The following is a 17,098-nucleotide window of genomic DNA, read 5'->3' on the forward strand; positions in this document are numbered from 1 at the left end:
ATGTCAACACGCATACACATGCAGTGATCAGAATCACCTCACTAAATCTCACACGCCCAGGACCTGCCTGTTATGCGTTGAGCTAAAAGGAGACTGTAGATGAAGAACACACACATCCGCCCTCTAGTGGTGAAGGGTTGAACAGATCAGGACCTGGCTGTTATGTGTTGGGCTAAAAGGAGACTGTAGATGAAGAACACACACATACGCCCTCTAGTGGTGAAGGGTTGAACAGATCAGGACACGGGTGTGGGCCTGAAGCATTACAGCTTCAGGTAAATGTAACCTGCGGAAACCCTTGAATATCTTTGTAAATAATGTTATAATATATATCATGTGGAGAGCAGAAGACAATCAGCAATTTATCTCCAGTCATTCTGTGAAATAATAATGGAACTGTGAATTTACAATCAATCAATCGTTCAACATGAGCTCAGTTGTACAACTTTACAACTTTACAGATTTGTGAAACAAGTCCAAAGCATAAGCCCCAAACCACTAGACACGCCCCATTCTGACCCCAACCGTGACCTGGTCATATGTAGCCACTAGACACGCCCCATTCTGACCCCAACCGTGACCTGGTCACTAGACATGCCCCATTCTGACCCCAAACGTGACCTGGTCATATGTAGCCACTAGACACGCCCCATTCTGACCTCAACAATGACCTGGTCATATATAGCCACTAGACAAGTCATATTCTGAACACAATTCCATTATATAATTCCAAATCCGTAACATTATTCCTAACATTGGAATCTTCTAAAAAACAAAATGGCCGTAGGGAGTACCACTGTGCCCCTCTGGAAGTCCATCACCCATCACTCCCAAAGATAGCTGTGAAGGAACCCCCCCAGTGTCTCAGAGGAACCCCCCCAGTGTCTCAGAGGAATCCATCCAGTGTCTCAGAGGACCCCCCCCCCCCCCTCCCAGTGTCTCAGAGGAATCCCCCCCCAGTGTCTCAGAGGAACGCCCCCCCAGTGTCTCAGAGGAACGCCCCCCCCCAGTGTCTCAGAGTACCCCCCCCCTCCCAGTGTCTCAGAGGAATCCCCCCCAGTGTCTCAGAGTACCCCCCCCCCTCCCAGTGTCTCAGAGGAATCCCCGCCCAGTGTCTCAGAGTACCCCACCCCCCAGTGTCTCAGAGTACCCCCCCCCCCCAGTGTCTCAGAGTACCCCCCCTCCCAGTGTCTCAGAGGAATCCCCCCCCCCCAGTGTCTCAGAGGAACGCCCCCCCAGTGTCTCAGAGTACCCCCCCCCCCAGTGTCTCAGAGGAATCCCCCCCCCCCCCAGTGTCTCAGAGTACCCCCCCCCCCCTCCCAGTGTCTCAGAGGAATCCCCCCAGTCTGTGTCTGTGTGTGTGTGTCTGTGTGTGTATGTCTGTCTGTATGTGTGTGTCTATGTGTGTGTGTGTGTGTGTGTGTGTGTGTGTGTGTGTGTGTGTGTGTGTGTGTGTGTGTGTGTGTCTGTTTGTGTGTGTGTGTGTGTGTGTGTGTGCGCGTGCATGCGTGTGTGTCTGTGTGTGCATGTATGTGTGTGTGTGTGTGTGTGTGTGTGTGTGTGTGTGTGTGTGTGTGCGTGCGTGCGTGCGTGCGTGCGTGTGTGTGCATCATACCATCTAGTGGAGGAAAAGCACAATGGATTATGGGTTATTTATATTACGGAAACCTACAATGTCATAATTACATCATAATTTGGCCCCATTAATATATTAAAATGTTTTTAATTTTAGTAGTTTTCTTTTACTATAATATACAGTTCGTTGGGAAAGTATTCAGACCCCTCGACGTTTTCCACATTTTGTTGAGTTACAGCTTTATTCTAAAATGGATTAAATAAATACAACATCCTTTTCAATATACACACAATACCCCATAATGACATCACAATACCCCATAATGACATCACAATACCCCATAATGACATCACAATACCCCATAATGACAAAGTGAAAACTATATTTATTTTTTTGCAAATCTATTGATAACAAAAAACTGAAATACCTTATTAACATAAGTATTCAGACCCTTTGCTATCAGACTCAACATTTACCTCAGGTGCATCCTGTTTCCATTGATCATCCTTGAGATGTTTCTACAACTTTATTGGAGTTCACCTGTGGTAAATTCAATTGATTGGACATGATTTTGGAAAGTCACACAGCTGTCTATATAAAAAGGTCCCACAGGTGAAGGTGCAAGTCAGAACAAAAAATCAAGCCATGATGTCGAAGGAATTATCTGTAGAGCTCCGAGACAGGATTGTGTCGAGGCACAGATCTGGGGAAGGGAACCAAAACATTTCTGCAGCATTGAAGATCCCCAACAACACAGTGGCCTCCATCATTGTAAAATGGAAGAAGTTTGGAACCGCCAAAACTCTTCCTAGTGGTGGCCGCCCTGCCAAAATGAGCAATCGAGGGAGAAGGGCCTTGGTCAGGGAGGTGACCAGGATCGCAATGGTCACTCTGACAGAGCTCCAGAGTTCCTCTGTGGAGATGGGAGAACCTTCCAGAAGGACAAACATCTCTGCAGAACTCCACCAATCAGGCCTTTATGGTTGGGTGGCCAGACAAGAGCCACTCCTCAGTAAAAGGCACACGCTTTTCATAGCAGCCAGAATGTTGTATAATTCCTTCTGGCATCTACGTACTCTCCTCGTCTCACCTTTCCCTTCACTTGTGTTCTTCAGTGTACAACACGTCAGCTGTCTGTGACCAGGCGAAAAAACCTTTCCAAGCCAAACCTTCATATCATAACCGCTAACTGCTACACACAGCCTAAATCGTTATCACAATATTAGCTAGCGTCAAGTCAACAACATAGCTTGTAGAAGCTAACACTTTAGTAAACCCGCTACAATCATGCAGTACAGTGTACAGTTAGCAGCAAGCAGGTTTAGCACTTACACTGGCAGGCCACGGTGACAGTAAAGGAATCAAACCAACCGCTAACCTTGACTTGGAACAGTTCCGTTGTTGGATAGCCATAGCCAGCCAAGTAACATAGCATCCTTCTCTGTTTGAGCCGGATTTGAGTAGGCTAAACTAGCTAGCTGCATTCGCTAGCTAAGTAACTGAAAGTTAAATAAAATAAGAATTCGTTCATAACTGTTCAACTATTGTCTTTCTCTATCTTTGAGTCAACTACTCACTAGATTTGATGCACTGCAGTGCTAACTAACTGTAGCTTATGCTTTCAGTACTAGATTCATTCTCTGATCCTTTGATTGGGTGGACAACATGTCAGTTCAAGCTGCGAGAGCTCTGATAGGTTGGAGGACGTTCTGTGGAAGTTGTCATAATTACTGTGTAAGTCTATGGAAGGGGGTGAGAACCATGAGCCTCCGAGGTTTTGTATTGAAGTCAATGTACCCAGAGGAGGATGGAAGCTAGCTGTCCTCCGGCTACACCATGGTGCTACCCTTCAGAGCGCTGCTGAGGCTTACTGTAGAACTTCAATGCAAACAATGTGTTTTAATCAATTATTTGGTGACGTGAATATATTTAGTATAGTTTTATCTAAAAAGGATAACATTTTTAATGTTTCACAATTTTTATTTTTATGAAATTGACCGAGGAGGATGGTCCTCCACTTCCTCCTCTGAGGAGCCTCCACTGACTCACAGTCACGCAAGCTTACATTTTACAATTTGTCCATTTCCCCCTCATTATAAAAAAATAAATAACAAAATATTGAAGTATTTTCTTTTATTAGACAGAGCAGTGTAAATAGGAATGACAGGAGGAGAATGTAGATTAAAATGGAGGATGTTATCAGATGAGACATATGAACACAAATACACATATTAGGGGTCTTGTTAAAGGGTCTTAAAGGTCGGACTCAAACATCTTCTTTCTACCGTCCATGCCAGCCTTGTCCTCTATGTTCTTACGCCAGTCAGCTGCATCTTTCACCTGTGGAGTTAGAGAAGGGAGAGGGAGAGGAGAGGAGAGGAGAGGAGAGGAGAGGAGAGGAGAGGAGAGGAGAGGAGAGGAGAGGAGAGGAGAGGAGAGGAGAGGAGAGGAGAGGAGAGGAGTTTGGATGAGGTTATAAGGTGGTTGGGAACCCTGATATTCAAAATTGTGTAAGGCAGTCTGTCTAGCATGGGGCCTCTTGGACACATTCGAACCCTTACTCAGTAAAACAGAAGCAACCCTACCTCATCCTTGACCTCCTTCTTGACTTGCTTCAGGTTGGACCTCAGATCCATGGACACCTTGTGTTTGGAGCCCAGCAGAGCCTGGAGCATAGCATCAGCAGACATGCAGACTTTCTTCAGAACGGGCTTCCTGAACTTGCCCTTCAGGTCTTGTAGTTTTATCTTCAGATCCTCAATCTGAAAAGAGAGAGTGAGAGTGAGAGAGAGAGCGAGAGAGAGAGAGCATGCTCGTCAGTGAAATGTCCCCTTTATACTGAAGAATGACCATCTGTCCAGGAATACATTTGAAAATGTAAATGTACCTCCTTATCGGACTTGGCTACTTTGCTTTGCGTGTCATATCTCTGCTCATCCACTGCATCAATCTGCTGGTGGAGCTTCTTGCACAGATCCTAGAGAGCGAGCGAGAGAGAGAGAGAGAGAGAGAGAGAGAGAGAGAGAGAGAGAGAGAGAGAGATAATGTAAGAGAGTACATTTAAAGATAATAGATATGTGAAATTATATATAATATAAAACTGAATATCCTGGAAAGCTACAATCCAGCTTGATTTTGTTCCACCCTTACTTTAACACCCCTGATGGAGCTAGTCAGCTGCTGAATCAGTTATGTTATAGTGGGTCTGGAGCAAAAACCTGCACACACAGTATCTCTCCATAGTTAGGTGGGGTACCTGGAGTTCCTGCATGGATCCCGGAACAGAGAGGGAGGGGACATTCTCATCCATGTAGCTGTTTTTGTCCTCCTCTGCCTGGATGGCCTCAGCCTCTATGAACTCCTGGGCAATCTGGAGCATCAAGCTCTGGGGGTAATGACACAAGGGGAAGTGGTTAGTGTACCCAGACACAATGGTTAGCCAGTTGATCAGAAATGCAGTTGTTTACATGTACATTTTGTGAATAATTTGACTATTTGGATTAAAGTTGGGCTTAGTCTACATCCCTGTCACATTCCCCAGAGGAAAACATGTATTTATGTTTTATTTATGTATTTATGTTTTGAAGTCTTGAATTAAGATTATTTTAAATTTGATAATTGATATATAAAATATAGAATCCTTTAAAAAAAAACTAAATGTTAACGTGGACTCAGTCCTTTTGACGTCTCTCAACGCGTTATTATGGCGCGTTGTTGTGCCTCTAGGCCTCCTCCTTAGGGAGGGAGGGAGGGATGTTATTATGGCGCGTTGTTGTGCCTCTAGGCCTCCTCCTTAGGGAGGGAGAGAGGGAGGTTATTATGGCGCGTTGTTGTGCCTCTAGGCCTCCTCCTTAGGGAGGGAGAGAGGGAAGTTATTATGGCGCGTTGTTGTGCCTCTAGGCCTCCTCCTTAGGGAGGGAGAGAGGGAGGTTATTATGACGCGTTGTTGTGCCTCTAGGCCTCCTCCTTAGGGAGGGAGAGAGGGAGGTTATTATGGCGCGTTGTTGTGCCTCTAGGCCTCCTCCTTAGGGATGGAGGGAGGGAGGTTATTATGACGCGTTGTTGTGCCTCTAGGCCTCCTCCTTAGGGAGGGAGAGAGGGAGGTTATTATGACGCGTTGTTGTGCCTCTAGGCCTCCTCCTTAGGGAGGGAGAGAGGGAGGTTATTATGGCGCGTTGTTGTGCCTCTAGGCCTCCTCCTTAGGGAGGGAGAGAGGGATGTTATTATGACGCGTTGTTGTGCGTCTAGGCCTCCTCCTTAGGGAGGGAGAGAGGGAGGTTATTATGACGCGTTGTTGTGCCTCTAGGCCTCCTCCTTAGGGAGGGAGAGAGGGAGGTTATTATGGCGCGTTGTTGTGCCTCTAGGCCTCCTCCTTAGGGAGGGAGAGAGGGAGGTTATTATGACGCGTTGTTGTGCCTCTAGGCCTCCTCCTTAGGGAGGGAGAGAGGGAGGTTATTATGGCGCGTTGTTGTGCCTCTAGGCCTCCTCCTTAGGGATGGAGGGAGGGAGGTTATTATGACGCGTTGTTGTGCCTCTAGGCCTCCTCCTTAGGGAGGGAGAGAGGGAGGTTATTATGACGCGTTGTTGTGCCTCTAGGCCTCCTCCTTAGGGAGGGAGAGAGGGAGGTTATTATGGCGCGTTGTTGTGCCTCTAGGCCTCCTCCTTAGGGAGGGAGAGAGGGAGGTTATTATGACGCGTTGTTGTGCGTCTAGGCCTCCTCCTTAGGGAGGGAGAGAGGGAGGTTATTATGACGCGTTGTTGTGCCTCTAGGCCTCCTCCTTAGGGAGGGAGAGAGGGAGGTTATTATGGCGCGTTGTTGTGCCTCTAGGCCTCCTCCTTAGGGAGGGAGGGAGGGAGGTTATTATGACGCGTTGTTGTGCCTCTAGGCCTCCTCCTTAGGGAGGGAGAGAGGGAGGTTATTATGGCGCGTTGTTGTGCCTCTAGGCCTCCTCCTTAGGGAGGGAGAGAGGGAGGTTATTATGGCGCGTTGTTGTGCCTCTAGGCCTCCTCCTTAGGGAGGGAGAGAGGGAGGTTATTATGACGCGTTGTTGTGCCTCTAGGCCTCCTCCTTAGGGAGGGAGAGAGGGAGGTTATTATGACGCGTTGTTGTGCCTCTAGGCCTCCTCCTTAGGGAGGGAGAGAGGGAGGTTATTATGGCGTGTTGTTGTGCCTCTAGGCCTCCTCCTTAGGGAGGGAGAGAGGGAGGTTATTATGACGCGTTGTTGTGCGTCTAGGCCTCCTCCTTAGGGAGGGAGAGAGGGAGGTTATTATGACGCGTTGTTGTGCCTCTAGGCCTCCTCCTTAGGGAGGGAGAGAGGGAGGTTATTGTGACGCGTTGTTGTGCCTCTAGGCCTCCTCCTTAGGGAGTGAGAGAGGGAGGTTATTATGATGTGTTGTTGTGCCTCTAGGCCTCCTCCTTAGGGAGGGAGAGAGGGAGGTTATTATGGCGCGTTGTTGTGCCTCTAGGCCTCCTCCTTAGGGAGGGAGAGAGGGAGGTTATTGTGACGCGTTGTTGTGTGTCTAGGCCTCCTCCTGAGAGAGGGAGGTTATTATGACGCGTTGTTGTGCCTCTAGGCCTCCTACTTAGGGAGGGAGGGAGGGAGGTTATCATGACGCGTTGTTGTGCGTCTAGGCCTCCTCCTTAGGGAGGGAGAGAAGGAGGTTATTATGACGCGTTGTTGTGCGTCTAGGCCTCCTCCTTAGGGAGGGAGGGAGGTTATAATGACGCGTTGTTGTGCGTCTAGGCCTCCTCCTTAGGGAGGGAGAGAGGGAGGTTATTATGACGCGTTGTTGTGCGTCTAGGCCTCCTCCTTAGGGAGGGAGAGAGGGATGTTATTATGAAGCGTTGTTGTGCGTCTAGGCCTCCTCCTTAGGGAGGGAGAGAGGGATGTTATTATGACGCGTTGTTGTGCCTCTAGGCCTCCCCCTTAGGGAGGGAGAGAGGGATGTTTTTATGACGCGTTGTTGTGCCTCTAGTACTCCTCCTTAGGGAGGGAGAGAGGGAGGTTATTATGATGCGTGGTTCTGCCTCTAGGCCTCCTCCTTAGGGAGGGAGGGAGGGAGGTTATTATGACGCGTTGTTGTGGGTCTAGGCCTCCTCCTGAGAGAGGGAGGTTATTATGACGCGTTGTTGTGCCTCTAGGCCTCCTCCTTAGGGAGGGAGGGAGGGAGGTTATTATGACGCGTTGTTGTGCGTCTAGGCCTCCTCCTTAGGGAGGTAGAGAAGGAGGTTATTATGACGCGTTGTTGTGCGTCTAGGCCTCCTCCTTAGGGAGGGAGGGAGGGAGGTTATTATGACGCGTTGTTGTGCGTCTAGGCCTCCTCCTGAGAGAGGGAGGTTATTATGACGCGTTGTTGTGCCTCTAGGCCTCCTCCTTAGGGAGGGAGAGAGGGAGGTTATTATGACGCGTTGTTGTGCGTCTAGGCCTCCTCCTTAGGGAGGGAGGGAGGGAGGTTATTATGACGCGTTGTTGTGCGTCTAGGCCTCCTCCTTAGGGAGGGAGGGAGGTTATTATGACGCGTTGTTGTGCCTCTAGGCCTCCTCCTTAGGGAGGGAGGGAGGTTATTATGACGCGTTGTTGTGCGTCTAGGCCTCCTCCTTAGGGAGGGAGAGAGGGAGGTTATTATGACGCGTTGTTGTGCGTCTAGGCCTCCTCCTTAGGGAGGGAGGGAGGGAGGTTATTATGACGCGTTGTTGTGCGTCTAGGCCTCCTCCTGAGAGAGGGAGGTTATTATGACGCGTTGTTGTGCCTCTAGGCCTCCTCCTTAGGGAGGGAGGGAGGGAGGTTATTATGACGCGTTGTTGTGCGTCTAGGCCTCCTCCTTAGGGAGGTAGAGAAGGAGGTTATTATGACGCGTTGTTGTGCGTCTAGGCCTCCTCCTTAGGGAGGGAGGGAGGGAGGTTATTATGACGCGTTGTTGTGCGTCTAGGCCTCCTCCTTAGGGAGGGAGAGAGGGAGGTTATTATGACGCGTTGTTGTGCGTCTAGGCCTCCTCCTTAGGGAGGGATAGAGGGAGGTTATTATGACGCGTTGTTGTGCCTCTAGGCCTCCTCCTTAGGGAGGGAGAGAGGGAGGTTATTATGACGCGTTGTTGTGCCTCTAGGCCTCCTCCTTAGGGAGGGAGGGAGGGAGGTTATTATGACGTGTTGTTGTGCCTCTAGGCCTCCTCCTTAGGGAGGGAGGGAGGTTATTATGACGCGTTGTTGTGCGTCTAGGCCTCCTCCTTAGGGAGGGATAGAGGGAGGTTATTATGACGTGTTGTTGTGCCTCTAGGCCTCCTCCTTAGGGAGGGAGGGAGGGAGGTTATTATGACGTGTTGTTGTGCCTCTAGGCCTCCTCCTTAGGGAGGGAGGGAGGGAGGTTATTATGACGTGTTGTTGTGCCTCTAGGCCTCCTCCTTACCTTCAGATGTTGCCTGCGACTCGACGACATCTTTTTACTTCAGAGAAGATTAGATGGGGGGGGGGGGGGGGAGGGAGGGAGGGAGGGAAGGAGAGAGGGAGGGAGGGAGGGAGGGAGGGAGGGAGGGAGGGAGGGAGGGAGGGAGGGAGGGACGGAGGGAGGGAGGGAGGGAGGGAGGGAGGGAGGGGGAAGGAAAAACATGAGTTGAGATACACAGCTTTAAGAGATTGGGATGAAAACCACAGAATAACAGTTGATGTACTGAATGCTCCCGAAGACCACCAAAAGTAGACATGTATAACATATGGAATTCTTGATTATTAGAAGATATCTCAATAAAAATGAACATGTTGAGAGAGCTGTAACTGTACTCAAACAGAATCAGTACGTACTCTGACATCTTGGCCGGTGGTTGATATCACTTCCTTTTGAAGAGAGATGTGAATAGGTTGTCAGCGTGTGAAGATATGATAGTTATGGCATTTAACTCAGTGTACCATTATAGTCCGCACTTTGTGGAAATAATTCATTTTAACACACAACCCTCAGGGTTAGAGGGACACATCACATCTCTAAATTTTAAAGTACAGGCCTCAGGGTTAGAGGGGCACATCACATCTCAACATTTTAAAGTACAGGCCTCGGGTTAGAGGGACACATCACATCTCTACATTTTAAAGTACAGGCCTCGGGGTTAGAGGGACACATCACATCTCTACATTATAAAGTACAGGCCTCAGGGTTAGAGGGGCACAACACATCTCTAAATTTTAAAGTACAGGCCTCGGGGTTAGAGGGACACATCACATCTCTAAATTTTAAAGTACAGGCCTCAGGGTTAGAGGGGCACAACACATCTCTACATTATAAAGTACAGGCCTCAGGGTTAGAGGGGCACATCACATCTCTACATTATAAAGTACAGGCCTCAGGGTTAGAGGGGCACATCACATCTCTACATTATAAAGTACAGGCCTCAGGGTTAGAGGGACACATCACATCTCTACATTTTAACGTACAGGCCTCAGGGTTAGAGGGGCACATCACATCTCTACATTATAAAGTACAGGCCTCAGGGTTAGAGGGGCACAACACATCTCTACATTATAAAGTACAGGCCTCAGGGTTAGAGTGGCACAACACATCTCTACATTATAAAGTACAGGCCTCAGGGTTAGAGGGGCACATCACATCTCTACATTTTAAAGTACAGGCCTCAGGGTTAGAGGGGCACATCACATCTCTACATTATAAAGTACAGGCCTCAGGGTTAGAGGGGCACAACACATCTCTACATTATAAAGTACAGGCCTCAGGGTTAGAGGGACACATCACATCTCTACATTATAAAGTACAGGCCTCAGGGTTAGAGGGACACATCACATCTCTACATTATAAAGTACAGGCCTCAGGGTGGAGGGGCACATCACATCTCTACATTTTAAAGTACAGGCCTCAGGGTTAGAGGGGCACAACACATCTCTACATTATAAAGTACAGGCCTCAGGGTTAGAGGGGCACATCACATCTCTACATTATAAAGTACAGGCCTCAGGGTTAGAGGGGCACATCACATCTCTACATTATAAAGTACAGGCCTCAGGGTGGAGGGGCACAACACATCTCTACATTATAAAGTACAACCCTCAGGGTTAGAGGGGCACATCACATCTCTACATTATAAAGTACAACCCTCAGGGTTAGAGGGGCACATCACATCTCTACATTATAAAGTACAACCCTCAGGGTTAGAGGGGCACATCACATCTCTACATTATAAAGTACAGGCCTCAGGGTTAGAGGGGCACAACACATCTCTACATTATAAAGTACAACCCTCAGGGTTAGAGGGGCACATCACATCTCTACATTATAAAGTACAACCCTCAGGGTTAGAGGGGCACATCACATCTCTACATTATAAAGTACAGGCCTCAGGGTTAGAGGGGCACAACACATCTCTACATTATAAAGTACAGGCCTCAGGGTTAGAGGGGCACATCACATCTCTACATTATACAGTACAGGCCTCAGGGTTAGAGGGGCACATCACATCTCTACATTATAAAGTACAGGCCTCAGGGTTAGAGTGGCACAACACATCTCTACATTATAAAGTACAGGCCTCAGGGTTAGAGGGGCACATCACATCTCTACATTATAAAGTACAGGCCTCAGGGTTAGAGGGGCACATCACATCTCTACATTATAAAGTACAGGCCTCAGGGTTAGAGGGGCAAAACACATCTCTACATTATAAAGTACAGGCCTCAGGGTTAGAGGGGCACATCACATCTCTACATTATAAAGTACAGGCCTCAGGGTTAGAGGGGCACAACACATCTCTACATTATAAAGTACAGGCCTCAGGGTTAGAGGGGCACAACACATCTCTACATTATAAAGTACAGGCCTCAGGGTGGAGGGGCACATCACATCTCTACATTATAAAGTACAGGCCTCAGGGTTAGAGGGGCACAACACATCTCTACATTATAAAGTACAGGCCTCAGGGTTAGAGGGGCACATCACATCTCTACATTATAAAGTACAGGCCTCAGGGTTAGAGGGGCACAACACATCTCTACATTATAAAGTACAGGCCTCAGGGTTAGAGGGGCACATCACATCTCTACATTATAAAGTACAGGCCTCAGAGTTAGAGGGACACAACACATCTCTACATTATAAAGTACAGGCCTCAGGGTGGAGGGGCACATCACATCTCTACATTATAAAGTACAGGCGTCAGGGTTAGAGGGGCACATCACATCTCTACATTATAAAGTACAGGCCTCAGGGTTAGAGGGGCACATCACATCTCTACATTATAAAGTACAACCCTCAGGGTTAGAGGGGCACAACACATCTCTACATTATAAAGTACAGGCCTCAGGGTTAGAGGGGCACATCACATCTCTACATTATAAAGTACAGACCTCAGGGTTAGAGGGGCACATCACATCTCTACATTATAAAGTACAGGCCTCAGGGTTAGAGGGGCACAACACATCTCTACATTATAAAGTACAGGCCTCAGGGTTAGAGGGGCACAACACATCTCTACATGTTAAAGTACAACCCTCAGGGTTAGAGGGGCACATCACATCTCTACATTATAAAGTACAGGCCTCAGGGTTAGAGGGGCACATCACATCTCTGCATTTTAAAGTACAGGCCTCAGGGTTAGAGGGGCACATCACATCTCTACATTATAAAGTACAGGCCTCAGGGTTAGAGGGGCACAACACATCTCTACATTATAAAGTACAGGCCTCAGGGTTAGAGGGGCACATCACATCTCTACATTATAAAGTACAGGCCTCAGGGTTAGAGGGGCACAACACATCTCTACATCATAAAGTACAGGCCTCAGGGTTAGAGGGGCACAACACATCTCTACATTATAAAGTACAGGCCTCAGGGTTAGAGGGGCACATCACATCTCTACATTATAAAGTACAGGCCTCAGGGTTAGAGGGGCACATCACATCTCTGCATTTTAAAGTACAGGCCTCAGGGTTAGAGGGGCACATCACATCTCTACATTTTAAAGCACAGGCCTCAGGGTGGAGGGGCACAACACATCTCTACATTTAGACAGGGTGTGGTATGTCAGTTGTCTTGTATCATGGGTCTATTTGTGCATTCCTGTGTGGTGGTGGTGAGGGGGGGTAGCTGACTAACACCCGAAACCACAACAGCTGAGAACTCCCTCCCTGCCCGCCTCCTGTGGACTTTCCTTAAAGTGTCCCAAGACAGGGTGCAGCAAAGTGGTCAACACACGTCCCCCCAAAAATACCTGTCTGGGCTGCTGGCTCTGTCTGACAGACACAGACCACGATCATAACCATGTAGTCTGAACACTTAGTGTACTGGCTGGTTCTAACTAACAGACATAGACCATGTAGTCTGAACACTTAGTGTACTGGCTGGCTCTAACTAACAGACATAGACCATGTAGTCTGGACACTTAGTGTACTGGCTGGTTCTAACTAACAGACATAGACCATGTAGTCTGAACACTTAGTGTACTGGCTGGTTCTAACTAACAGACATAGACCATGTAGTCTGAACACTTAGTGTACTGGCTGGCTCTAACTAACAGACATAGACCATGTAGTCTGGACACTTAGTGTACTGGCTGGGTTTGTCTGACAGACATAGACCATGTAGTCTGGACACTTAGTGTACTGGCTGGTTCTAACTAACAGACATAGACCATGTAGTCTGAACACTTAGTGTACTGGCTGGCTCTATCTAACAGACATAGACCATGTAGTCTGGACACTTAGTGTACTGGCTGGGTTTGTCTGACAGACATAGACCATGTAGTCTGGACACTTAGTGTACTGGCTGGGTTTGTCTGACAGACATAGACCATGTAGTCTGGACACTTAGTGTACTGGCTGGGTTTGTCTGACAGACATAGACCATGTAGTCTGGACACTTAGTGTACTGGCTGGCTCTAACTAACAGACATAGACCATGTAGTCTGAACACTTAGTGTACTGGCTGGCTCTAACTAACAGGCATAGACCATGTAGTCTGAACACTTAGTGTACTGGCTGGCTCTATCTAACAGACATAGACCATGTAGTCTGGACACTTAGTGTACTGGCTGGGTTTGTCTGACAGACATAGACCATGTAGTCTGGACACTTAGTGTACTGGCTGGGTTTGTCTGACAGACATAGACCATGTAGTCTGGACACTTAGTGTACTGGCTGGCTCTAACTAACAGACATAGACCATGTAGTCTGAACACTTAGTGTACTGGCTGGCTCTAACTAACAGGCATAGACCATGTAGTCTGAACACTTAGTGTACTGGCTGGCTCTATCTAACAGACATAGACCATGTAGTCTGGACACTTAGTGTACTGGCTGGGTTTGTCTGACAGACATAGACCATGTAGTCTGGACACTTAGTGTACTGGCTGGCTCTATCTGACAGACATAGACCATGTAGTCTGGACACTTAGTGTACTGGCTGGGTTTGTCTGACAGACATAGACCATGTAGTCTGGACACTTAGTGTACTGGCTGGTTCTAACAAACAGACATAGACCATGTAGTCTGGACACTTAGTGTACTGGCTGGCTCTAACTAACAGACATAGACCATGTAGTCTGAACACTTAGTGTACTGGCTGGTTCTAACTAACAGACATAGACCATGTAGTCTGAACACTTAGTGTACTGGCTGGCTCTATCTAACAGACATAGACCATGTAGTCTGGACACTTAGTGTACTGGCTGGGTTTGTCTGACAGACATAGACCATGTAGTCTGGACACTTAGTGTACTGGCTGGCTCTATCTGACAGACATAGACCATGTAGTCTGGACACTTAGTGTACTGGCTGGCTCTAACTAACAGACATAGACCATGTAGTCTGAACACTTAGTGTACTGGCTGGCTCTATCTGACAGACATAGACCATGTAGTCTGGACACTTAGTGTACTGGCTGGCTCTATCTGACAGACATAGACCATGTAGTCTGGACACTTAGTGTACTGGCTGGCTCTATCTAACAGACATAGACCATGTAGTCTGGACACTTAGTGTACTGGCTGGCTCTATCTGACAGACATAGACCATGTAGTCTGGACACTTAGTGTACTGGCTGGGTTTGTCTGACAGACATAGACCATGTAGTCTGGACACTTAGTGTACTGGCTGGCTCTATCTAACAGACATAGACCATGTAGTCTGGACACTTAGTGTACTGGCTGGCTCTATCTGACAGACATAGACCATGTAGTCTGGACACTTAGTGTACTGGCTGGTTCTAACTAACAGACATAGACCATGTAGTCTGAACACTTAGTGTACTGGCTGGGTTTGTCTGACAGACATAGACCATGTAGTCTGGACACTTAGTGTACTGGCTGGCTCTATCTAACAGACATAGACCATGTAGTCTGGACACTTAGTGTACTGGCTGGCTCTATCTGACAGACATAGACCATGTAGTCTGGACACTTAGTGTACTGGCTGGGTTTGTCTAACAGACATAGACCATGTGTAACAGACATAGACCAGACATAGACCATGTAGTCTGGACACTTAGTGTACTGGCTGGGTTTGTCTGACAGACATAGACCATGTAGTCTGGACACTTAGTGTACTGGCTGGCTCTATCTAACAGACATAGACCATGTAGTCTGGACACTTAGTGTACTGGCTGGCTCTATCTGACAGACATAGACCATGTAGTCTGGACACTTAGTGTACTGGCTGGTTCTAACTAACAGACATAGACCATGTAGTCTGAACACTTAGTGTACTGGCTGGGTTTGTCTGACAGACATAGACCATGTAGTCTGGACACTTAGTGTACTGGCTGGCTCTATCTAACAGACATAGACCATGTAGTCTGGACACTTAGTGTACTGGCTGGCTCTATCTGACAGACATAGACCATGTAGTCTGGACACTTAGTGTACTGGCTGGGTTTGTCTAACAGACATAGACCATGTGTAACAGACATAGACCAGACATAGACCATGTAGTCTGGACACTTAGTGTACTGGCTGGGTTTGTCTGACAGACATAGACCATGTAGTCTGAACACTTAGTGTACTGGCTGGGTTTGTCTGACAGACATAGACCATGTAGTCTGGACACTTAGTGTACTGGCTGGCTCTATCTAACAGACATAGACCATGTAGTCTGAACACTTAGTGTACTGGCTGGTTCTAACTAACAGACATAGACCATGTAGTCTGAACACTTAGTGTACTGGCTGGTTCTAACTAACAGACATAGACCATGTAGTCTGAACACTTAGTGTACTGGCTGGTTCTAACTAACAGACATAGACCATGTAGTCTGAACACTTAGTGTACTGGCTGGTTCTAACTAACAGACATAGACCATGTAGTCTGAACACTTAGTGTACTGGCTGGTTCTAACTAACAGACATAGACCATGTGTAACAGACATAGACCAGACATAGACCAAAAATGTCTAAAAAATATACATAAAGGTTTAGAGTGATGAAGAAATTCTGTCTTCAGTCAATCAATCAACAGTACGCCAGTTAAACGGGATAAATAAATAAATATAAATACCAGGAAGTCTTAAAACTGTAAAAAGATCATGCCATTCGTTAAATCAATAACTCCACACCAATATTCAGTTTTACAGTAAAACTATAAGAATAACATCTGGGCTATTTCTCCTAAAACATCTACCTATCTTGTGAAGTCAGAGTTAGAGAATCATTTTAACCAATTTTATAAAAAAATAAAAATAAATTGACCTCCTTAAAACACAAAGCGTTCTACCACAGTAACATATCTGTCTCCCGTGAGATGGATGGATGCCATGTTAATTCATACATGCCAGTTGACTGTTAGGACAGCCAACCTACTAGTCAGCATCTTGATCCCAAGTGTTGAAAAAACAACCCTCTGTCAAAGTAGACAAGGCACAATATCTTCTTCTTCTACTATAAACACCAAGATGTTTAAGTTTTTTTTTAACGTGTAAATTCTTGTAAATTAATACCACTTACACATTTTTCAGTGAGTAGCATCTATTTACGTTGTGTGATAATTACAGTCAGCTAATAGAAAAATGCCAGACTATAAATCACAGTGATACTGAATCTCTACTGAATGCAGAGTTGAAACCAAGAGAGGACAGGAGATAGAAGATAGGAATGGGAGGAATCTCACCTAGAAGGAAGAGAGCGTTGCAAGACGGAGGGATGAGTGACTGAGATTGTCAAGCCAGGGAGGAGAAATATGAAGAAGGGTATATATAGGCACAGTTCTGGGACCAGCTGTCTGTTTATCCCTAAAAGCACCAACAGGGAGGGGTCAATTTTGACCTCGAGGGCACAAAAAACGTGATCATTTAAAATCCCGTTTTTTTTTTTTGTTGTCCTTCTGAACTAATCACAGACAAAAATATTAATATGGTGGAATGAAAAAAAGTATCTCTCTTTAGTTAGACAGAGAGGTAGGGAGTAAACAGATGAAATCAGAGTTAGACAAAGGTAGGGAGAAATCAGAGATAGACAGAGAGGTAGGGAGTAAACAGATGAAATCAGAGATAGACAAAGGTAGGGAGAAATCAGAGATAGACAGAGAGGTAGGGAGTAAACA

General features: G+C 46.9%; 1 protein-coding gene across 2 annotated transcripts; it reads right to left on the bottom strand.

The window, feature by feature from the left end:
- Positions 1–3,694: 3,694 nt before the first annotated feature.
- On the bottom strand, positions 3,695–16,775 carry LOC118936666 (troponin I, fast skeletal muscle-like). 2 transcript variants are annotated; one of them, XM_036981598.1, is made up of 7 exons: positions 16,667–16,775; positions 9,372–9,404; positions 8,980–9,016; positions 4,833–4,961; positions 4,464–4,553; positions 4,162–4,338; positions 3,695–3,916 (listed from the first exon to the last, which is right to left on the bottom strand). In XM_036981598.1, exons 2-7 carry the CDS (start codon positions 9,377–9,379, stop codon positions 3,830–3,832), a joined length of 528 nt encoding a protein of 175 aa, XP_036837493.1. In that variant the 5' UTR covers positions 9,380–9,404; positions 16,667–16,775; the 3' UTR covers positions 3,695–3,829. The 2 variants fall into 2 exon arrangements, with proteins under 2 accessions (XP_036837493.1, XP_036837494.1); XM_036981599.1 differs by lacking the exon at positions 9,372–9,404 and having other exon boundaries at positions 16,667–16,735.
- Between the last annotated feature and the right edge of the window lie 323 nt (positions 16,776–17,098).

Source organism: Oncorhynchus mykiss, chromosome 6 (assembly GCF_013265735.2).
Source record: "Oncorhynchus mykiss isolate Arlee chromosome 6, USDA_OmykA_1.1, whole genome shotgun sequence".
Lineage (NCBI taxonomy): Eukaryota > Metazoa > Chordata > Actinopteri > Salmoniformes > Salmonidae > Oncorhynchus > Oncorhynchus mykiss.